The following is a 25,143-nucleotide window of genomic DNA, read 5'->3' as shown; positions in this document are numbered from 1 at the left end:
CTGACCATGGCTTTTTTCCAAACCCCCTACTTCTCCACCTCCTGCCCCTGGAACAGGCTGGAGAAGAATAACTGGGTGGAGAGGAGGAGAGGAAGGTGTGTGTGCGTGTTTGTGTGTGTCGAGGTGGGTTAAAGATTAACCATCCCACCCTGAGTCCACCTGGGTTGGGTCCATGTGTGAACTTTTTTCCCGTCATGGTCACACACATACAGTTCACAGATAAAGTAAACACATAGATTCCTTCATAGCGCCTGAAAACATTCCTTAAAATATTACTGCTATATATTTCACTTTAAAATGTCTGCGATTAAACTAACACATCTCCTGGCATTGATTGCTCAGGTTAAAGAATAAAACTACCCAGAATGCATCCTGACAGGATATCCTGTTGGCACGATTCAGAGGTGGGTGGGTCAGTAGGTTTCTGTGGTTGAACATTCATAGCAGAAGTACCCCCTCCAAAAAATATACACCCTCAGTCATCAGCACGCATGCACGCACGCACACACGCATGCACACACACACACACACACACACACACACACACACACACACACACACACACACACACACACAAACTCTGTCACATCTTAACCCAAAATGTCTTAAATGAATTAATCAGTGGATGTGGTTAACTTTGCAGAAAGGACATCAACACACACACACACACACACACACACACACACACACACACACACACACACACACACACACTCAGCGGTATCTGCTTCAAGCTTAGTTGGTCCTTATTCTATTGCTCAATATCATCTTTAAAAGAACTCCTGTGGGGCTTCTGATGATTAACTTAACCCCCCCTCCCCCCCCGATTGTTTCTTTATCACTTGGCATCCATCCACTCATCTATCCATTACATATATACTGCTTGTCCTCTTCAGGGTGACAGCGCTGGGAGAATCTCAGCTGATATCAGACAAGAGGAGGGATACTCAAGTCACCAGTCTGACCTGTCCAGTCAATCACAGGGCTGACGTTTAGACACAAAGAACCAGCACTAGCTCTCTACCACCACTAGCTCAAAACAATGTAAGTCAGATAAAACCAAGCCTGCAGTAAAACGGTGCTGCCTGAAAGAAAAAAAAAACAAAAACTATTTTGATTACGAGGCATTAAAACCCTGTGAGAGGTGTTTCAAACTGATTTGATCCGATTTCTCATGGAAAAAAAAAATCTGTGCCTTCTAAACGAGCCAGTGCTCGAGAGATCCGTGATGATGCTCCTCTCTTGGAGATTTGAGATAGAGATGTGATGTGATGTAAGCTGGGATGCCTCTCTCCTCTCCTGCAGTGATCTGATAGCCAGTAATGGGCCCTGTAGCACTGAGCCTGGCAGCACTGCTCCACTGTGGCTTATGTGTCACACTGTCCCCAGCATTAAAGAGAGAGTTAGCCAAGCACGAGAAGTAGTGATACGTTGATTGAAAAGGGTGTGTGAGTGTGTGTGTGTGAGAAACAGAGGCAGGTAAACACACCGCCCGAGTGACTGACAGAATGAATCGGAAAAGTGTAACTTTCATGAAGAGTTTAACCTTTAAAAGCGCTTTACTGTAAGCTCCTGGCTGGATTTCTCTCTCATTTTCAGTCAACCTGAAGTTCCTCTTTCCCACTCTGTTTATTTTAGAAAGGTGGCTTTGTTCTATTTACCGTACCCACTCCCTCAGCGGCCTCTACCCTCGTCAGACCAGTTAGAAAAAGGGGAGAGACGAAGAGGAGGAGGGGGTGCATGATGTTTGGACAAACGGACAACCCGAACAGGATATAGAGGTCTACAGCCTGTGGGTGTGTCGGTTTGGCCGAGGCTCAGTTCTACACACACACACACACACACACACTCCAACATGCACTCATACACACACACACACGTACACACAATCGTGGGAGTGTTCCTGCTGGAGGGCAAAGTCTCCCTTCCTCTTACACATTCATTCTCTCCTTCCATTCCCCCTTTCCGCCGTCACACCCCTCCACACCCCCTTCCTTTAGTCGTCTCTTTCTCCTTCATCCCTTGTTCCTTCTCTTGTGACACCCCCCCACACTCCTCCTTTAGAAAAAAAAAAGAAAGTGTTAAAGATACAGAAGAGTTGGCCAACAGCAATGAGAATCTAGGAGGGAGAGGCCAAAATCACCACAGGGGACAATTATGGCTTGGGCTGTGTACATACAAGTGTGTGTGTTTGTGTGTGTGTGTGTGTGTGTGTGTGTGTGTGTGTGTGTGTGTTGTTGGATTTGATAGTTGTAGAGGCGTTGAAAACAGTCCTGGAAGCCTCTATGTGTCCTTCACAACTCTCTGTCCCCTCCTTCTCTCCTCTATCCCTCCTTCCCTCTGTCTGTTTAAACCTTCCTTTCCATCCTGTAAAATTCACACTGTCACTTCTGTTTAAACTCACTTTGTACACTGGAGCTATGGCTGCCGCCTGAGTACAGTGTGTGTGTGTGTGTGTGTGTGTGTGTGTGTGTGTGTGTGTGAGTGAGTGTGAGTGTTTGGTTTTTATTATTGTGTCCAGGGGCTTCAAATAGATGCGGCCTGTGGGTAACATCCTTCTCGTCATTAGGATCTTAGAGTTTCTGTATCTGTCGGCGTGTTTAACCAAAACTTCCAGGTTCTGTTGGCTGTGCGTCAAAGGACAAAGTCAGAGAGAAACATCACTGAACTCTGCAGTGCTCCTCAGCTCTTTGGAGTTGTTTGAGCATCTTTCAGCTTGCTATATTTACTGTTGTCAAGGTGTATATAGCATCATATCAACTATTTGGGGAAAGCAAACATTAAATCCCACATTACAAAACCCAGAAGTTCTTAGGAGTTGTTGGCGAGCCAATACGGGGTTCAAATAAAAAGAACTTTAACCCTCTGTGGTCCACATGGAGATTTGTTTTCCTGCATGCTTAAAATTTGTCTTTCTTTTTTTTAAATTATTGTTCTTTGCCTCAAGGCAACATTATACCACAACGGACAAGCTGAAAGGTTTAATGTTTTCATGCAGAACAAAGAAATATATTTATTGAAAACATCAACCTCTTTAACCAAACACTTGATTTATTGCACATTTCATTCTGAATGATAAGTCGGATTTCATTTCTTGCCGTCGCTCAACAGGCACAACTGCATGCACACACAAAATCTCTTTCCTCACTTATGCACCTCTCTGCTTCTGAAAGTTGGGAAACCAGTTCCTCCCAAAATAAAAAATAAAAAACAATCAAAGGTTGCACATTATGAGCACTGCGCTTTTATAATGCCCGAACAACCTGAGTATTTGCATTGTCACTCATTTCCTAATCGTTGTATGACACCTCATCCTCAAAGGCGCAGATTAGTCTCCTGCATCAAATCATATATTTGCAGATAAAATATGTGAATTACAAATTCAAAATCATATTCACAGCACATACATTGAGATAATTCTGACTTTTTTTCCTTACAAATAAAATGTACTTGTATTGCAAAGTGGCATCATTCGCATATGGCTTTATGCAATTCCATTACTGTACAGTGGTCCCTTAGAACATGCATTTTTTTGTGATTTTTTCCAAAACATTGGATGATGTAATTTCAAAGTAAAAAAAAACAACTTCTTTAATTACCAATGAAGGCCGTTCAGATTCTTTTGAAGGTGATTATTTGGACAAATATGATTGAAAATGCCCCTCTGAGAACAAGGTCACCGTGTTTTGTCACCGGCTCTATACCTCTTCTGAATAAAACAAACACTTCTTGGAGCTTGAATCATGAAACAGTAGTTTGTGGAGGAGGAGATAGCCATGAAGCTATCCCAGGACTTTCCCCCCTCCTCTGCTCTTTGTCATTAGCCATGATGTAAGTTTTCACAAAAAGAGGCCACACTCGCCATTGTTTCCCTCCGCTCTCTTCCCTCGAACCCTTTGCCCCGGATCACCTGCATGCCTGCTTTTACTTCCTCATTGTTTCCACCACTCTTTCTCTCTTTGCGACTCTTTCCTCTCCCTACCCTCATACACCATCAGCAGTGTGCAGAGAATGTCTCCATTTGATCTCCTCTTCACGTTGTCTATTCCTCTCTTTTCTGCCCCTATGACTCTTCCTCAAAGTCAATATCTGTGAATCTAAAAAGGGGTTTTGTTTATGGGGGACATCCAGCAGAAGTAGTACCCTTTCAAACATAAATTCCCCTGCTGAAACCACTCCTGACCTGAGTGTAAACACTTTGTAAAGTTTTGACTTAAAAAATAATAATAAAAAAACTTTGGGGTTGCAAGGTGACAACTGTTGAGAGATAGAGGCAGAGACACAAAGTGTGTGTTTGCATATGTGACCCTGACAGATTTTTTTTTCATTTTTCTTTTCATTTTGTGGTTGGACTGTTTGTCCTTCCCATGGCTCTTTAAGCCTTAGAGACTGAATGTGTGATTCTTTGTGTACGTGTGTGTGTGTGTGTGTGTGTGTGTGTGTGGGTTGTACAGGTGGGGGTTAGAGGTAGATTTGATAACGGGTGACACCCAGACCCCTTTTTTCCCTCTCCCCCCTCTCACCCTCACTAACCCTCGGCTCATGCCTTGATAAACGGAGCCGGAGGAGTCTGTGGGGGTTAGGGATTCCTGTCTGGTACAAACACACACATACACATAAGAAAAGCACACGCGCACACACTGGGATCCGCCCGCCCTGCATTCCTGTGTCCGACTAAGGAAGCAGCCTCGCCGTCTTCCCCTCCACTCCAAAATTATCCCCTTCTCCTAAAGTCACTGCATACTTATCATACGCCTCTCTACCTCCCTCTACCAATCTGACTCATGCATACCTTCTCTATCTTTGTTCTTCCACTGAGCACGATGCCACTTCTTATCACCTTGGAGTGAATAGTTAATGTTCTGTAAGAGCCAGTGAAGAATATGAAGGCATAATGTCAACTTGATGGGTACAAAAGTGTGTTTTATGGCACTTTGAAGATTGTCTGCATTGGAAACATTATACTTTGCCGCAGTGTTACAGCAAAAATATTTAATAATTTAGGAAAATTCAAAATCTAAATACATAGCGTCAGATATTTTGGCTGCTTATCTTCCCCTTTCTCCCTGGGTGGTTTACATTTTTGCCATCTTTCCCATTGTCCCTTTATTAAAAATGTCCCCCATTTCTTTCCCTTCACCCTCTTTTTGTTCCCTCTTCTATCAGCCTCTCTTTTCTCTTACTGTCTCTGTTTATTTATTTTACCAGATCTCCTCCTTCCCTCCCTCCGTTCTATTCTTCCCACTATCCCTCCCTCGCTTTCAGGGGTGTGTTGTAGGGGTTAGAAAGGGGTCATGTGGTCCTGCGCTGCCCTTTTCTCTAATGGCTTCTTAATGAGAGAGTGAGAAAGGGAGAGAGGAGCAGTTTTGAGATAACAGTAGTGCTGCTTAGGGCACTGAGTCTCTGGGTATGTGCGTGTGTGTGCGCACGTGTACATGTGTGTGCCTGACCCCTTGCTCCATTTTGGGCCCTCTCTGTGCGCCCTGCTCTTCTCCAGGGAAAGAGGAAATGACACGTTTGTAGGCTCGAATAAGTGCAGGGGCTTGTCATAGGCACTGTCCACTGGCTTGGGGGTTGGTGGGTGGGTGAGTGGGTGGGTGGGTGGGTGAGTGGGTGGGTGGGTGGGTGGGTGGGTGAGTGAGTGGGAGATATTGTGGAGGTGAGGGAGGAGAGGAGGGGATGGGGGTGGGGACCGCTCTCTAATTTGCACAGCTTCTGCTGATTTGATCATAAGCAATTAATCTCAATGGCTTGGCTCGGCTGCAGTGGGGGAAGAGAAGATGAACACAGTCCTTTGTATGCATGCGTCCCTAACTCTGATTTTCCCCTCTGTCCACATAGTGTGATTTCTGCTGTTCTTATTCTGCAACCACAAAGGGGAAGCATGCTGCTTTAGTTTTGTCTCCCTTGTTCCCCTGCAGAACAGCCTGCTTTCCTTAGTAAGTTTCATTTTTTTTTGATAACTACACCTTCAAAGTCTCCACCTCTTAATATGCACATTTCAGTGTTAGAAATGTTTTAAAGCGTGCTGAGGTCATAGAACATGTCAATCACACAGTTACTCTTTGGAAAGTTTATGATTTCAACCAAAACTTGAAAAAGCAAAACTTGGATTGACACAATCCTTGTGCCTTATCAGCTCGGTGTTGGCGGTGGATCAGGAACTCTGATTAGGGAATTAGATTTGCGTCAAACAGGGTGGCATCTTCACAGGCTTTGGACAGCTGAGAGGCGTGAGGCCCGGTGTCAGGTTCAGTGTCCAGATCTTTCCTGCTGTGGTCTAGAGATACATCCAACTTTTATCAGCTTAAGACTGACACAGATCTCCCAATGATCCACTAACACTAAGCACGCAGCCTGCACAGGTTTGGCTCCCTCATCCACGTCTCATCTGTCTCACTTCCTTCCCCCGATTTAACCCTGTGTTCTGTTTCCTCTTCGCGACCCAAACTGGTCTCTGCCCCACAAAACGCCATTGCCTCTTCCTTCACTCCCTCTCTCTCTCTCTTTCTGCCTTGCCTTGCCTGCCAGTTTTCCATCTCCCACTATCTCCCTCGCCCTTTCTTTTTCCTCTCCATGGCACTACACTCCTCCCATGCTGAGGCCAGAGCTCTCTCCATTGTTGGAGGCAGGTTGCCAAGGATACAAGCACAGAGAGGCACAGTCTTAATGTTATAAGATGGGAGAGATGAGCCGAGAGAGAGAGAGAGAGAGGGGCGAGGGGCAATAGCTCTTGTACTCTGTGTTCACTGGGTGACCTGACGGCACACTATAATGCTCCACAGAGGGCACGCAACGGCCCCATAATCCCAAACCTTCTGTGGATGGAGCACAGTGACACCAAGTTTTTATGGAGGAACCTCTTGTACAGCTCCTCTGCTCTTTGTTTGCCTGTTGTGGCTACAGAGGACATCTCCATGGGTTGGGATTTTGCACATTTGACAGGCGATCACTTGAACGTTACTCTTGAGGTCTACACAGAATGCCTTCCAGATCAGAGTCTTTATTCAGAATAATTAAAGATATTGTTTGTTTTTTTTCTTCTGGATTCTCTTATCTGATTCACAGTGAAAGCCACAAGTAATCAGACATGTTGGACGTTTGCATGGTTTGTCATGATGTCCCTGAAGAGATACACAGCAGATCCATTGTTTTCTCCCGGCATGTGCAGGCAGTTAAACTTATGCTGGGAAAAGTGTTACTTCTGCTTAAGATGTAGGCAATCATTCCTCACTAGTGTCCAATTGAAGAGTCCTCTGCCTTATAAGGCACACTAAATGAGAACAGGAAAGTAAATGTTATAACGTTTATTTCCCTGATCTCAATAGTTTTGCTATCCATTCCAGGATTTTCAGCTGGAAATATATGGACCCTGCCAACTTTTTTGGGGGGGTTGTCAAAGTCTTACATTTATTTCCAGGGAGCAGTAAAGAAGTCATTATGACTAGTTAGTCGCCCTGAGCTTGTGAGCTGGTCAGAGAGTATTAACCCACACACCAATAACCCACAGGCTCTGTGCAGCATCCCCACCCAGAGTCTTTTGTTGTTCTCCCTCCTCCACTTTCCATTATCTCCCTTCTCAACCTCTACCCCTCTCGTTCTCTCCCACCTCACCCTTCAAACGCAACCCTGGACCAGGCTGGACGGGGCTTTTGGGCACGAGCCTGCTCACCAGTTCCTCCCCTGTGTGTGCATCAAGCCAAGACATAACCTCTCTTTCCTCAATCTCTCCATCTCCCTCTCTTTGCTTTTAGCACAAAGCCCTGCGTGTCTACCTCCCTTCCCCACCCAGCATTCTTTCCCCATGCAGACCTCTCCCCCGCTCTCCCTCTCTCTCTGACTACTTTCCTCCTACCCACCAACTCGCTCAGCCTCACCCTACCTTTCATTAGACCACTCTTTATCTCTCACACTCACTCGGCTTGCTCTCTCCCCTTCCACTCTCCTATCTGGCCGGCTTTTACACTCCCTCTACTCTTTCTTTTTTCCTCTCGTTCTCCCCCCCCTCGGTTGCTTCGCCTTTTGTTTCTGCTACATCTTCATTTGTTCCTCTCTCTTTTTCTTTCCCTGCTGACCCTATTATTTTATATTCTCTCCCCCTCTGCCATCACTCCTTCTCCCCCCCAACTCTCTCCCTCTCTCTTTCTCTCCCTCTCTCTGTCTCTCTCTCTCTCTCTCTCGCTCCCTACCTCCCTCCCACTCCTCTCAGTCCCTCTAAGCTGCATTAACTCCCCAGATTACCTTGAGCCCTGCAATCCTCCATCCCCCACGCACTCACTGCTACGTAGTTCCCTCTCTTCCTTCACTCATTCACTTGCTCACTCAAACTACGTTAATTTAAAAAAAAAAGAAAAAAGATTGAACTGTTTTTTTCCAAGGACTTTACGACCCCTTGGTCATTTTAGTGTTGAGTTTGTAGATGTCTGTACAGATCTCCATCTGCCCTCTTAATACTTAATGTTTTAACTCTGCGTCACTGCCAACATCTGACGAGCAGTAGGACAGACAGCCACATTAAGCCCAGTCTGTCACCTCCTACTCTCCACGATCACCTGTGCTGTGTTCTAGTAGCCTACATCAGAACTACCAGTTTCTTGAAAATGTGCTTAAGATGGCAAAACAAACCACATTTACTTAACTTTGGTGATAACAGGTAACAGAAAGTTGAATTCAAGTCCAATTTTTTTCACCCTCCCTGTCAACGCTGCAACAGTTTGCAGAGTCATTGGTAACTCAAAAACACATCTGAAACATAATGTGTAAAAAACAAATGGACCGTGTGCCTCAGGCTCCTCCTATTATACAAAAGTGAAGCCAAAATAATCTGTGATGGGCGCTGACATGTTGCTTATTTATCACTACCATTGAGTCTTCACTGCTGGGATCAGCTGGCAGAGCTGCAGTATTGACGCCTAGCCACCTCTGCTAACGAAAAACGCAAATCTAACTAAACGATAAACACCAAAGAATCCCACAGTTTAGTAGTCCACCGCAGAGCAGATGGTGTGCTGGTTTGAAGCAGACATCCCAGTTATAGAAGTTTAACGACGCTTGTATATAGTCATTGAAAATGACACCTATACAAGACACCTGCTCTGCTAATCCGGTGCACGGAGCATAATAACCCCATTCATCTACATGGCTGTAAAATACCTGTTTATACTATTAAATGACTTATTAAAAAGAAACTTTTTGGAATAAAGATAGCTCAAAAACATATGAACAGGTTACGTTATTGTCAAGAGCTAATATCAGTAAAATAATGCGGTAACGTCAAGACTTTGTATGCTGATTTCTTGCCCCTAGTTTTGTTTAATCTTTCAGATGACAAAGATCAATGATACAACCATTTCTCTTGAGTTAGCTTTTTCGGGGGGAATGTAAAAACGATTCAGGAATGAATCTGCCAGATGCATTTTCTCAAATTTAGCTGCCTTACTCTAGATTCACATTCATACACTTGCTTGCTCACCCCCACCATCACGACCCACCCTCCCTCCTACACCCTCTGTAACCTCCCCCTCACCTCTCCTCACTCCCCCTTCACTCACCCACCTACCCACCCACACTCCATCACCCCACCTTCCACCTCTCACCCCACCACTCTTACAATCGCTGTGCTCCTCATCTCTTCTCTCCTCCCCTCCTCCCACACTCTCTCTTTTTCTCTGAGCCCCCAGCAGTACCACCATCACCACCAGCACCATCATCTCTCTCTGTCTCTCTCTCTCTCTCTATCTTCCCTGTCTTTTACCACTCTCTTCCCTCTGTCCCTCCCTCCTCTAAAGCCTTCAGGCTCTGCTTGATTTATGCCTGCCCTGCCTTTGCACATACACCCCACCACCCACCCTTCCCTATCTTTCCTGTAGGTTGTGGCCCGGCTAGTCCCTAAAAACAACAGAGAGAGAGAGAGAGAGAGAGAGAGAGAGAGAGAGAGAATAACAACCTCTCTTGCTTTCCATCCTCCCTCTTTTTTAACCCAGCATTTTTTTCATTCCCCTCTCCCACACTGCTTTTTAAATTGCCTCTGAATTCTTGAGCTGTTTTAGTGCCTCACTCCCCCTTCTTGGCTGAAATTACTTTTTTACCCTCTCAAACTCTGGCATGCTGAGGAAGCAGGTTCCACCTTCCCCTCCCTGCTCTTTGTCCACTCGAGGACAAACACACGCTAATCGCATGTACAGTCCACCAAGTGAGCTGTTTGTGAGAGGAGGGTGAAAGAGAGGCTGGCGTTTTCTTTTCTGTAATGTTGTGTGTAGACAAAACAGCGAGCGTCGGAGTCTTGTGACAACACGGCTCTTGTCCTTTTCAACCTCAGGCCGGCTGGGCCATTAACCGGGCCAACTTGGGGCAAGGCATTTTTCTATTTCACACACACACACACACACACACACACACACATAAGTCCACGCATACACACACACGCACACACAAAAGGATTTACACAGTGTACGAGTCTTTCTCTTTTGTTTGCACTCCCATACTCAAACATGCACACAAGCTCCACTTTCTTCTCTGACAGCTCTCTTGTGGTCGACAAGCCTCAGTAACTCGTTGCTTAACCACCCTAGACTTTTTTCTCTCCATTGTGCTTGGCTACTGTCTGTGTTGAGTTGAAGGCGTGGTGTGCTTGTGTGTGTGTGTGTGTGTCAAGGAGGAGGTGTTAAAGGAGTGTGTCCATCAACATTCAGGCTGAATGATTTAACATAAGTAGCCATTGTGTATCATTTTAGGTTTAAGCATCAATTTATCAAAAAACAAAATCAAAAAACTCCCATCGAAGAGGAATTTGGCTTCGTTTAGAGGGAGTGGAGGATATTGCTGAGACACACACACACACACACACACTTATACACACACCGACACACTTCTTGAGCACAATCAGAACACAAGATCAGAGGTCAAACCAGGTCACATGACCCTTTCCTCCCTTTTCAGGCCTTCTTTCTCCTTCTCTTTACAGTGTTGAAGCTCACTCTCTAATAACAAACCTCCCCTTCTTAAACACACACACACACACACACACACACACACACACATAAACACAAACACACACAGATAAACACGCACATACACGTCTATACAGAAACTTCACTCATATCTATAGTGCAGCCTCCAACCCCAGCACACAAAACGGTATCTTCTCTCCATTAGCTGTAACTCTTTCAATGGGTGATAAATGCAGTATCCCTCACAACACATTTGAAGTATAGTTCAACACACACATCTTTTATTCTGAGGCAAGTCTTATTCCGCCTTTGCTTTTTCCCACTCAAGCCCCCACATAGCTTGCAGCATCGTCCACGCACACATACACACACACACATTGACACAAAGAGAACCACCATTTCCACATATTTGTCTCTCCTTTTAAAAGGGGGTTTTATTTAGCATAAATGTTGAAGCCAAGGGTGCCCGGCTACCATGGCAACCAAATTAAACGGAGGATCTCTTCAGAAAGCAGAAATCTAAATTATTCGGACTCTTTTATGAAGGGGAAAATGAAAATTCCCTTCACTGTACGGAGACCGCTGCACTGTAAAATCAGAAGAAAGGAGAGGGGGGACAAAAAAAAAAGAGAGGATAATGCTATTGTTTTTTTTGGATCTGACCATGCACTTCAAAGCCATATCCTATGCGATTGAAATTCATAGGTTGTCCTATGACAGCCAGCATGTTAACACTCAGCATATGTGCACAAAGGAATGATGTAAGCACAGTGTCTCTGAAACTCCACATAAACCTATTGCCTCTGAAAAGACGCCACAATATGTGTGTCTGCAAATCCTCAGCAAAAGCCACCGCACGTATGATGAAATCCATAAGCTGCGTGCACGGGATTAGGTGCAACTGTTTCTGGTGTGGTAAATGATTTTATCTGTCGGAACAGGATGAGGTTTAAGTAACACACCACCATCTACGCATGCAGCGCTTGCTTACATAAGTGAAGGAGGATTAAGTGGTATATTCCGATTACTTGGCGTGGAAGCCTGTTTGTGGTCAGCTGAATACTAATTTCTAATATCTCAAGATAAGACCCAGAAATGTTGTTAAATCCTCAGAAAGCACAATGCTTTATGTTGTGGCGAAGTGTCTTAGCAGCACAGAGGGAGGCCTTTGCTAAAGTGTAAAGCAGAGATATTATTTTCACACATTTACAGAATATTAGACTGTCTCGTGCGAGGAAATCAGGAAGCAAATGCTTCTCAATAACTCTGCCATTAAATCCTCTGTGTGTGACTGAAGGATTGTTACTGTATGACCAGGAGGAGAGCAGACATGTTCCATCTGTACATGCACACGTCCAGAGGATGCTGGGAGAAGTGGTCAGGGGTCATTCACTCGCCCAATGAACAGATGAGTGGAGGAAGATGGGGGTCAGAGGTGACCCTCTTTTCGCTCTCTCCCCTTTTGCCTCCCCTTCTTCGTTTTTGTGCCTCTCTGTTTTTTCTCCATATATGTGTGTGTGTGTGTTTGTTGTTGGCCCACAGCAGATCTATGTTATTGATTGACTCCTGTGGCTGCTGGGCTGCCCACTGAAGGAGGGGGCAGAGCTCTAATGAATTCCTGCACCTCATGCCCCCTTGCGCCAACCCCTACACCCCCTCCTTAATTAACTTTGTGTGTGCTTGTGGGGCGGGGGGTGTGCGTGGATGTGTGTTTTGTGTGCATCTTCTGTGCTTCTTCCTCCACAGCTCTACACCCCCGCTTCTACACTCCCCTGCCTTTTATTTCTTCCTCCCTCTCTCTCTCTCTCTCTCTCTCTCTCTCTCTCTCTCTCTCTCTCTCTCTCTCTCTCTCTCTCTCTCTCTCTCTCTCTCTCTCTCTCTTCATTCTTCCGACTTTATCTCCCTTTTTTACATCTTCCTCTGCTCCTGCAAGGAGTTTGATGGCCACTGATTACTTTGTATGTGTGTCACTCTTATCTGTCGTGCCCCATCTCCTCATCCCCCTCGTTCTGTATATCTCTCTCGTATCGTTACACCTTTCAGATCTATTCCTGTTTGTGCAACTGTGCATACAGAGCTTGTTTCCATCAATCTGATCGGGGATCATTTATCTATACTGACAACGAAAATGAAGAGTTTGTGTCCTCTGCGTATGTGTATATATGTGTGTGTGTGTGTGTGTGTGTGTGTGTGTGTGTGTGTGTGTGTGTGTGTGTGATAGAGTGGTCAACATTGACCCAGTAGGCTGTGAAGAGGCTGCATACCCATCGGTATTCCAGACGTGGAGGCAAACTACTGTCTCTGTCACCTTGACTCCCCCTGCAGCAGATGAGCACTGGGCTGCACAGGAAACACTTAGCACTACCTGACTGTAGTTAAAATGGACAATGGAGCTATTTTGTTCTATCACTCACAGTTCTTATTCTCCTGCACTCTTGTGTCACCCTATTTCTTTTCGCAGAGGAAAACATCCCCCAAAAAGCCTTAATGCTCGTGAGATTCCCCCCCCCCCCCCCCCCCCCCCCCCCCCCGAAAAAAAGCTTTTTTGTTTTCTTGGTTACTTAATAAAGCAGCATCTTTCTTATCACAAGTATCTCTGGAAATTAAGATACGAATGTCCCCAAATCAGAAGGGATACTTGTCGTTATTATTTGGTTATAAATATGGTTATTCAAATAAAGCACACATTTGATGAATGTCTATGTCCCTTGTTAAAAGGGGCACACTTAACAACAGGAAAGTGAAGATTTTTAAAGGGCAGTGTATTAAAGTCAATCATTTTTAAAGTAAGGACACCTATCATGGAAGGATGTTGCCAGATATTGTTTACTATCTTAAAAGTGTGTTATTTTATTGTCACCCTCTGATGTCACTTACCAGCTCCAAAATTGAAACTAGTGGAGCCTGCTTTTCAAATTGAAAAAAATCACGACAGACGTCATCTCAGGACAAAGAATCTGAAAAACTCATTTAAACACACCCAACTTAAATCTATCATGATCAACAATTGTGGCAAACAAATCCTTTTGACAGGCAAACAATTTGGGCAGAACCAGAGTTATTGTTTGATCTGCCAAATATTATAAGGTCCTATTGGTGCAAATGTGTTTATTCCCCCATAAAGGGTCATTTTACTGCAGGGGCTTCGAGGAATGTTAAACCAATACGAGAGCATGTAGGACGTTTTCTGTCCAAAATAATCACACGTAATTATGCACACACTCTTGCTTGGAGTTCACTTGTGAGTCTGCATTAGCATTGAGAGGTCCGTGTGAGTGTGTGTGTGTGTTTGTTTTAAAGTGTAGACAAGCAGTTCTTTCAAAGTCTGTGATGTGCGTGATGTGTATTTTTGTACTAAGTCTTTGTTGTAGAAAGAAACCTGTCATCAGTTAAATGTCAATTAGGAGGCATTGAATGTGTGTTTTCTCGTCGTGCCTGCGTGCGTACATATGTGTGTGTGTGTGTGTGTGTGTGTGTGTGTGTGTGTGTGCGTTGAGCTGTCGTCAGCAGTGTGGTCTGACAGTCTTGTAGATCTACAGTGGAACCTCCAGCGACATGTCTGCTGCTGACAGCTTCTCTACACACTCTGCTTTCAACGACACTGACGGCTAAGCAGACTCAAGCAGACGCAACGCACACACACACACACACACTCTCTCACTCAAACACACACATTTACACACACACCATGTCTGTCTGTCTCGCTCTCTCTCTCTCTCTCTCTCTCTCTCTCTCTCTCTCTCTCTCTCTCTCTCTCTCTCTCGCTCTCTCTCTCTCTCTCTCTCTCTCTCTCTCTGGCTGTCTGGGTATGATCTCCCTGTATTTTTGTTGACTGGTGATGATGAGGTATGTTAGGGAGTTGAGGAGAGTAAGAGATGATTCAGAGAGTGACGTGTTGGTAGCTGCTACTGAAAACACAGGGTGTAAGCGATGACTGGGCTAAGAGGTTTGAAAGGATTGGTTTAATATTGTGTGTTTTTGTGTTGTGAAAAAGAGTTAACATCAAGTAGAATGTCAGGGGATTTTTTTATTTTTTTTGATGAACTCCATTCATCCTCTTAAACATATTCAGTCATGAAGTTGTGTAAAATGTTTTGAGCCCTTTTCCCTTACAACCTATTGAAGTATCCATGATTTAATTTGTCTTATTGATGTCAGTCATGGATGTCCAAATAGGGACAAGAGAACCTCACCCACCTCCTCTTACTTCATCTCTTTTCAGGTGCAGACGTGACCGAACCCAACAGCTCAGACAGCCGCGGTGAACGCCTCGACTTCTTCCTCAAACAGGAGGAGGCTCTGACCACGGAGCCCAGCTACCTTGGTCCCAACGAATCGGAGGAGGCCGGGGGAGGAGCAGGGGGTGGGACCATCTCATCCGTAGCCAATCTGAAGGCAGCGCTGATGAGTAAGAACAGCCTGCTGTCACTGCGGGCTGAGATGATGGGAGATGATAACCCCTTACTGTACGAGTATCTGCCCAAAGGAGGACACTCCCTGTCTTGTAAGTCCACTATTTACTAACACCAAGCTCACTGACACACACACACACACGCACACCCACACCCACACACACACACACACACACACACAAACACACTCAAGATAACTTACAAACTGATTTCAAATCTAATAAAGTACCTGCTAATGTGGTCACCTCTGACCTCTGAAACATGAGGCGTACAGGCGTGTCCACTTTGACATAAGAATCCTCTTTCTCTGCACTTCCTCAGCAACTATTTTAAGAGAAATCTGATACATAGATGCGTGGAAGTGTGTATGTGTGAGTGAATGTGGGACCACTCCAGACGTGTTTAAAGAGTTTGTGTGGCAATGCAAATGATGACTAGTCAGCAGTGACTCAGTGAGAGAACATTTTGCTGAGATCGCTCTCAGTGCCGTGAGAAAATTTGTTTGGTTTTTGTGTGACAGTTTTTTTTTTTTTTTTTTGGTGCATATCAGTGGGTCCACGACTGTTTCACAGCAGCAAAATAACACAACAGAAGCGAAGCAACTGTTGCCACGTGACTTACTCTACTATTATTTCAGCAAAAACATTTGTATTTTTCCGACTTCAAATGCAGCAGTAACCTCTACAGCCTATGAAACAAAACTGGAAGAATACTGAGTATTAACTTTAACTTATTTATTCCTTAAAGTAAGAACATTTAAAATAAAGAAAAATCCAGAAAGCTTTGATAAATTGTGATCATGACATGAGGAGAATTGATGCAAAAAAGATAACAGATCTAAATGATGGTTTATTAAAGTGTATTTAAAACAAAATGGGTTTTTATAGGGTAACTGATTATACTGATTATTATTAGTATTATTTGTAACATATATATGCGCTTCTGAATTTCACTGCATGATATGAGTTATTCACTTAACGCCTTCCCTTACATAGGAAAAAAAACCTCTTTTTAAAATCACATCAATATTAGATCAATAAACAGCCTTATTCGTGTTTTATTAGCCCACACTAACCAGAGATTTTTTTTTCTTTCTTCAGTTAGTTTTCTTTTCCTTCAGCGAGGGTGTTAAACTGTCAGTGTGTCTGTGTGCGTGTGTATCAGCACGACTGTATATCTGTTGAGTCTATGTCCGCGTGGGCACATTCTGTGTGTTAGTGTGTGTGTGTGTGTGTGTGTGTGTGCGTACACAACTCTTGTGTTTGTATTTCTTTTTCCTTCTACTGGCTAGTAATTGAATCTTTTGTCCTGAGTTCTGCTGGCTTTGTAAGCAGAAGAAAAGCAAAGGAAGGGTACAACTCCGAGCATAGTCATGCCTGTTTGAGCTGAGCCCCACTCACCTTCAAAATAAAAGTCAGGGCTGTGACTGAATAGGCTATAACACACGCTTCCAGTCGCACATTTGCACTCACAAGGCGCACACACATCACATCACATCCCTTTTGTGCGAGAGTTAAGTGTGTGGGATTGAGATGTTTCTGTTGGCTTTAAGAGCAGAATCAGATGCTGTCACAGCATAGATAGACAGCCTCCAGAAAAGAGAAGAAGAAGAAGACGTTTTTGTATACACAGTTACTCTCTACAGATACACCCAGCCTTGACTAAATGAATAGGAGATTCAGAGAATTTTGAGAATGTTAATCATTTGCTCCCTGCATTGGAAAATAAAAACATGTTAAAGAGTCTGAAAGCTGTATTTCATTTGTCACCAAAGAACCCTCAGGGAGGTTTTTGGTTAGCCGAACCCTATTTTGAATTCCCAACACAATAGCTGTTGGGGAAATGGGCTTGTCGAGGTGGCCAACAACCTCCCCTCCCTCCCTCACTCCCTCCCCGAGTCTGTCCCTGTGTCTAAATGAGGACAGAAAATAAACAAACACTGTACCTCAGATTACTGGGCGGGGGAGAAGTCTGCCTGCTTTGACAGATCACTGCTCCCTGCCTCCCTCTTTCCATTCAACCTCATTTCCCCCTCCTCCTGTTCTCCTCCCTGTTTCTCCTTCACCCCTGCTTAACATCCTTCCTGTCCTTTTCTCCCTCCTATACCCCCCCTCCTTCCCTCCCTCCCTCCCTCCCTCCTTTCCTTCCATCTATTTCTCCTTCACCCCTCCTTAACACCCACTCCTCACTTTCTCCCTCCCCTGTCCGGCCGGGCCTCTGCAGTTCCTCCGTATTTGTCTCACTCCTGCATCTTTCCCCCCACTTATACTTCTGCCGTGGAGCATCAAAGTATGTCAGTTTGAAATCCTGGGAAAGTATTGATCTTTGCAAAGAGGAGGTAGAGCAAGGTCACTTGGTCTGATTCGAGTGAGACCTGTGAATATGAGCAAAAGGCCCTGACTTAGCGTCTGTCTCCCCCTCTCCCATCTTCCTCTTCCTCTCATTCTCTCATATGTTTAACTGCCTCCTAAATAAAACATGTTCCTTCTGAAGATTCATACATCCCAAAAACACTAATCAGTGTTGAGTTTCAACACCAAAAAACGTATCTCCTGTTTAATGTAGTGTTTTCAATGATCTGACCAACAACGCTGCTTGAGATTTAAACGCACGTCTCCTCTCTTTTCAGTCTTTTGCATGGGTCACGGACTGTCTCCTCCCACCAGTCAGAATGCTAAAATCCTGTGTAACCCGTCTGTTAGTCAATCAGCCGTCTGAATCCAATTAAGATCATTTGGATTTTGCCCCCGTCACACTTTTTTTTTTCTCCTTGCGTTTAACAGCCAATGCCAGACATTGGATTTTGCTGGACCATCCCAGTGCTCCTGTCCACAGTGCCACTGTGTACCGGCTGCAGAGAACATCCAATTAACCAAAGGGATCACACTGACGTTATCGAACTTTTCTCTCTTACACTTCACCACTTTACTTTCAAAGAAATGACTCACACTGGACATTTGCTCTCAGTGGCTATCGTTGCTCCCATGGAGATTATTTATAATTTTCTGATGCATCATTGTGAAACAAATTTTGAAAGCATTTACAATTTTTTTTTTTTTTTTTAATTGAACGTTTCACTTTATAAGAAGGAAGAATGAAGGGCACTAAGGTTGAGATTTTCTACGACCAACATGGTAATGCTACCTGAGGGCTGCGCATTTAATTGCAATTTCACAGATGTTTCGTACGCACATCATTTCATGATCACAAACAATATTACTGCGCATTGCATATTTTTCCTCGTCCCGTGTTAGATACTCAGATACTCTGCATTCACAGATTTTTCCAATTTGTGTACTTTTTTATACTCTTGTCTCTGTGCGGTGAGTCAGCCTGCTGTTATTTGTATTCTTTACAGCATGCCAGACACGACTGCAATATTAAACTCAGTGAGACAAGATTGCAAAATTTACAGTCGTATGTTAAAATTCTGCGAGAGCTTTGAACCTGGACTGTTGAACTGATCTTGCATATTTATTCTGTGTTCTCGTCCTTTCCTGAGACGAATCCACCATGTGTTAATGAGCCGCTACCTCTCACCTGTAACTCATCCCTCTGCGTCTCTATTTTCTCCTTACTGTTCTTCCACCCTCACGTCTCTTTAGGGGGGTGGGAAAGAACAGGAGATAGGGAGTTGGACACTTGTGTGTGTTTTCAGTAAGTGGGAGTGGGGAGTGTCGGGCGCGGTAGTTTAACATTCCAGGAATCTGTCCATGGTCGAGTCTCATGGTTGTGTGATTCTGTCCGTTGTGCAGAGGAGGGCGATGAATGGCTAACCCACTGCATAACTCTGGAGACATTCCCCAAAACACTGCCCACACATGCACGTCCTCATGCGCACACACATTATCCAGAATAACCTGCACTCTATGCTTTGATTCATTAAAAGAGAAACGGATGCACTCTTGGTAGCTGCTAATGGTGATATTAATGTAGCAGAAAAAGCTCTGAGTGAATAGTTATGGAGTGCTAAAGGGTCTGAAAGAAATTTAAAATTCCTCATCCAGCGGGCCTTAACTTGTTGCTGGTAAACATCTTACACGGTCCATGTAGCCGTCCTTTTACCCTGCGTGTACAAAAAGTCTTCACTTGAGCTGCAAGATGGCTTCTTTCCAAAACAGTCTCCCTCTATGCTACACAGGATCCTCAAGCCCTCTTCCTTATATGCATTTCTCTCGCTCACACAACCGCATGCACACACTCACACAACACACGCATGCTGCCATCCTCTGCGCACGCATGTGGGTGGAAGGAGATGGAGAGCAGAGGAGCAAAAGAAAAAGAGAGAGAAAGAGAGAAGAGAAGCCCTAACCCTTTCCCCTCGGCTGCTGGAAAGTGAAACTTCAGAGTTTTTCTTCCTCCCCCTCTCCGTAGTGTTTGATAGCGTAGCACTGGCAGCCTCTGTGTGCCCCCCTGCCCACTCTCTCCCGCTGTGTTCTGGTGGCCAGCTGCTATCAGACTTGCAGTTGTACGTGAGTGGGTGGGTGAGACTCGTTTCCTGTGCTCCTCAGGGCTTCGCTCCAACAACTGCAGCACACTCCGGCCAGGGGCCACGGGGGCCACTATTCATAACAAACAGGGGGCTGGCTCCTCTCCTCCTCCTCTTCCTCTTCTTCCTCCTCATCTTCCACCATCACCACCACCACCACTACTGCCACCATCTTCATCTTCAACATCAGCATACTGCCCGCCCACTCCACCCACGCCACTGCACCCCTCTGAGCCTCGGCCCCTGGAGGCCCCCGGTCTGCGGGCTGGGGCGACCCCGCTGCGTTCAGAAGAATTGGACATGGAAGTGGAAGAGGCCCCCGAGGGCTCAGAGCCCTCCACCTTGCCTGAGGTAAGCGCACACAGAACCTGGCTCTTCTCCAGGGCGCAGACTGTTCTCTGGTTGTTGCTCCACCAGTCAGATAAAAGTTTGTAAGAGAGAGTGGAGTTAGCATCCAGGGGCAGCTTCACCCTGTTTCTGCACACATACACAAACAAACACCAAGAGGGGGGTTGAGCTGGTGGAGAACAGGAAGTTACTGACAACATAGTGGGACTATGGGTCCACATCAGCAGGGACATCTCCAGGATGTAACCCGGGTTGGCGTAGGCCCCCGAAAATTTGTTAGCCACTATAAGAGGCAGGATGTATGTTTTTGTTGGTACTTGCTACCCGTAAAGAATGAAGCAGGCAAGGTTTAGGCTTATTTAAATAAAAACCTCTACACAGGACTTTAGCAACTACAAGATATCTTTATGATTTAAGAAGGTTTGAATGGAGACCCCTGTCAAAAAAAGTAGACACTTGCCCCAGCTCATGAGAAATAGTGAAGGTCTAAGAGGTTATTTTTTCACTGTAAAAGAAAAAGCATTTCTCAACCCCTGTCTCTATCTCACTGTCTGTGTGCAATCTAACATATTCTCTTCCAGAAGAATACTGTTGTGTGTCTTTCTTTTCTCGATGTTTTGTTTGCTTTCTCTGTCTTTCAGATTTTCCAATTCTTCACTCTCGCCTCCTTGTTTTTTTTTCTTCTTCCATGTAATCTTCTTTAATATTGCTAGACCCGCTTTCACCGTCAGAGCCAGGAGTCTTTGCTCAGCATTAGCGTTGATGTAGTTCATAGTGGTTACATTAGAGATGACACATCCAGTCACAATGGCGGCGTGTGCTCAGAGATGGCAGATAACGGGCAAGGTGGTGAGATGAGACTGAGTAGAATCAATACAAGTAGACAATGAGAGGTTTGCTCTCGCAGCCCAGGAAATTGTTTGTTCTGTTGTGTGTGTGTGTGTGTGTGTGTGAGAGAGAGAGAGAGAGAGAGAGAGTGTGGGCGTGTGTGTGAGCATGGCAGTATGAGCATGAGTTTGTGCCAGTCTGTGTGTACGTGTGTTTGTGAGTGTTTGTTTGTATGTGTGTTTGTGTGTGAGCATTTAGGAGCAGCATTTGATTTCAGCAGACCTGCCTCCCAACAAGCCTTCCTATCTCTGCGGACAAGCCATCTGTTTGCCCAGTGCATGGTGTTCTGTTCTTAGAGAGGAGGTGGAGGAGGAGGAGGAGGAGGAGGAGGAGGTAGAGTGTAGGGATGGAGGGAATGGGTAAGGGTGAAGGAATGGCAGGGACATGGAGTAGATAGAAGTTTAGATTGGATGTAGATGGAAACAGAAGGGGACAGGTGTTTGGTGCACCTTTCTGACGTCCAACTGGGTTTAATTTCATTCTTTCTTTGTTTCTTAATAATAATTTTTAAAAAAACAATGTCTGTGTCTATAAATCATTCTGATCTGTAATCTGTTTTTCTCCATCTTTTTCATCGTTCCATGTGTTTGTTTTTCTGTTTTTCCCACATGTGTGAATAAAGGCTGTCTTTATAGCTTGTATCACCTGCCTGCCACCTGCATGCCCAGACAATTTCATACAGTTTGTGTAAATGTGCGAGTGTGTGACATGATGTTTTGTCACTTGCAGGAAGGCGTGAAAGACAAGGAAAACGTGAAGGAAAACAGCACAGGTATGGCTTAAAAGGTTTGGATTTATGAGTAAGTCATGACTGCATAAATTAAGAGAATTTTTAAAGCACTTGTTGCCTATTGATTTCTTTCCTTGTCGTTCTCTCAGGCTCGGAGGGTGACCAGTATCCTATCGAGAATGGTCAGATGGGCGAGGAGAGCTGCACTGGGGGCTCCACAGTTCCTGAGTCAGTGTTGATGGCTGGCAGAAGGTCTAAAGGGCTGATAGTGCTGGGCGAAGAGAAAAGAATCCTGCCAGAGTCCAGTGCGTGGCCCTCTCAGGGGTTCCCCTGCTCTCTGTGCAAACGGCTGTTCAGCAACCTCCAACATCTCAGGGAACATGAGTATCGCCACACCATGTCCCTCATGGCCTTGTCTCTAGACTGGCAGAGCATGCAGGGTCCGCACCACCAAGCCACCCAGTCCCTCCACCAGCCACAGTCCCAGCCTCTTCACCTGCACCAGTCTCTCTACCGCCCATCAGCTACCGAGCCCGCGCCCGCCCGCTACCTCTGCTCACAATGTCCCGCCAGCTTCACACTCAAATCCAATGCGGATCGGCATGAGAAGACGATCCACTTCAAGAAGAAACTGATGCAGTGTGTGTACTGTCTGAAGCACTTCAGAGACCGCACAGACCTGCACAGGCACCTCTCCTCTGTGCACTCCAAAGAGAGAGGACACACCTGCCCAGCATGTGCCAAGGCTTTTAGCACCCAGAAGAACCTGGCTACACATGTTAAAGTGTGCTGCCAGATGGGGTCAGGGTCAGGAGGCATGCTGGGAGGAAGCGGCGGGATGGAAATGTATCAGGGTGGTGGGGTTATTGATTCACTGTGGAGGCTTTCTCAAGAGATGAAAGTTGATAATCTCAGTATTAATGTGGAAAATTGAGACTTGATTGAGAGTCTGCAGGCTTGTGTGCACACAGTAAAACCAAGCGGCAACCTCCGGTATTGAAAAATGAAGCCCATGCGCCCAAGTGCAAAATCCTGCAGTTTATCAAGTGACCGCCTCGGAGAAGCACCAGAGGTCATATACATACCCATTTAAAAAAAAGCCCATTTTTACAGCAGTAATTAACATGTTTACAGCCTCTTTCCAAAAACCAAAACTGACCTGATTAGCTCATGTCTTGATCGGTACACACTGTACAAAGGATGTTGTTTTTTTATAACTCATCCGTTTTTGATTTTATGAGTGATAAGCAGATAGCCGACCTGATGGACATGTGGGCGCCATGTAACAATTTGTCAAGAGGCTCAAAAACCTCCTCAGCTCCAGCTCGTAGTTTTTGCGGCAGGTTGACTGAAAGTTAAAGCTTAGGACAGTATTTTTTTTTAGCATGGCGACCACCATTGATGGGCTTCCAAAGCCCCCTGAAGTCACACACGTCACTCAGACTTTTCCCATTAACATTCACAGTCTATGATTAAAACCCATTAACTAGCGTAACCACGTGTTATACGCTTGCTCATGCCAAAAAAACAAAAAAAGCTCTGTGGTGTCATTGCACTGAAAAAGAAAGAAATGCTTTTAGAGTTTAGTGACTCTTGACATAATTATAAATATTTAAAGAATCTATTTTGTCAAACCAGTTGTCAAATTTTACATCATATTATTTTCAAACAGGTAGTTTACTACCAATTGACAGCTAACGTGCATAATGCACAACTGCTATGCAAAGCTGCTCTTTTTGAAGAACTTGAATTGTATGTAGGTCTGTTTTTAAGATAATCTGTCATTTTTTGTGTATAGTTAGAGAGTGCACTGTTTTAACACTCTAACAGGTGAATTACTTAAAGTCTCGGTGCTGGCTGAGTGGTGAGACAAAGAGGACATCTCTCTGCCTCCCAGACCTAAACCACTCATCATGTTCTCTGTCTCCTCTCCTTTTTAGGCAGAGAGATCTTTATCTTTGTGTCCAGCCCTGCATTACCAAAGGCACAAAGACTCTCAGAAACAATTCCTATCTGCCAGGTTTTAGACACACAACCACACCTCCTGCAGGATATCGGTAGAACTGCAGTATGAGAGCAGAGTGAGGAGCAAAAATCGGAATATTTCTAATGCAAGATTTTGTGCAAAAATCAGCATGATATTCAAAATTTTAAAAAAATGGATGCTCTTTTTTAAAAATTGAACCTCAAATGAAAAAAGGCAATTCTTTGACCTGCACTTAAGCATAGAAGCATGTCCTCAGTTTTTTACCTTTGGTCAGTGCTGTTAGATCAGTGCAGATGGAGGGGATGCACCGAACAAGACAAAGCCAGCAAAAACAATACAGCATTAGCAACTCAGATGGGGGTTGGGTGGTGTTATTTTCTCTCTCTCTTTCTGTGTCCATCTCCTCCGTCCCAGATCTGTAAGTCTTGGAGTAGCTGGAGCTGGACAGTAATTGGTCCTTCATGTCTCCTGCCCTTCTTAACCCCTGACCTTTTTCTCAGAAGAAGAAGTGGGAGCTGGGGGGGCGGGGGGGGGGGGGGCGGTGTGTTTTAAACTAGATGAGCTTAGTGATGTCACTGCTGCAAGCAGACAATATTGTGGTTGTAAATGGGGGATCAAGTGGGAGAATGCAGGAGAGGAGTAAGGGTAATGGTGGACACAGAATTGCATGGAGGGTGTGTTAGAGCCAGGATTTTATTGAATCAGAGTAACGCTGGTCTCAACATCATAACTAATGTAAATTCACACCAATTTCTGCCTAAATAATTATCGTTTGAGTTTACAGCAGGTCTTTACCCTGCAACTATAAAACCCAAGATATGTGCTCGATAAAGCTCAGCTATTAATGTGTCTCGTGTATACCCATACTGTGAAACATCCACGTGTTTCTCTCTATTATGCCACACTCTAATATATGGAACTCAAATGCTCGTTAAAAGCAGAACTGGTGTCTTTTGGGAACATTTCCCCTCGCTGTCGTGTGTATACCCAGGGAACTCCCAAATGCCAAATCCTTTCTGATATAAAATCCCATGTCTCAGGTAGCATTCTGAGTCCTGCCCAGCAGCTGAAACAGAGACTGGCAGGCTCAGAGAAGTCAGGAACTCATACATAAGGAACTCTGCAGAGTCAACCACGGGGACGGGTTGAACGCACCCCTCTGTACGGCTTTTGGGGGTATTTTTGAATATGAATATGTATTGTAAATATTAAACAATGTGTCAGTCTAGATTATCATTTTCTCATTGAAAAACGCATGTACTGTACACAGATATGTGCTTTTACTTGTAGTTTTTATGCTGGAATTAAAATGTGATTGACAGTATGAACATTTCTCTGAA

The 25,143-nt window shown here is 44.8% G+C and overlaps 1 protein-coding gene across 3 annotated transcripts in view; it reads left to right on the top strand.

Moving 5' to 3' along the window:
• zbtb46 (zinc finger and BTB domain containing 46) overlaps positions 1-25,143 on the top strand; it is a 63,533-nt gene that overhangs the window by 29,270 nt on the left and 9,120 nt on the right. For 2 of the 3 annotated variants that reach the window (XM_079359761.1, XM_079359760.1), the window contains exons 4-7: positions 15,172-15,453; positions 19,873-20,201; positions 21,816-21,858; positions 21,966-25,131. In XM_079359761.1, coding sequence (XP_079215887.1) covers positions 15,172-15,453; positions 19,873-20,201; positions 21,816-21,858; positions 21,966-22,750 — 1,439 coding nt within the window. In that variant the 3' untranslated portion in view covers positions 22,751-25,131. Of the gene's footprint in view, positions 1-15,171; positions 15,454-19,872; positions 20,202-21,815; positions 21,859-21,965; positions 25,132-25,143 lie in introns of those variants that run through there. The other variant, XM_079359762.1, reaches the window with a different exon arrangement.

Source organism: Symphodus melops (assembly GCF_947650265.1).
Source record: "Symphodus melops genome assembly, chromosome: 13".
Lineage (NCBI taxonomy): Eukaryota > Metazoa > Chordata > Actinopteri > Labriformes > Labridae > Symphodus > Symphodus melops.
This window is presented reverse-complemented; position numbering and strand designations above follow the sequence as displayed.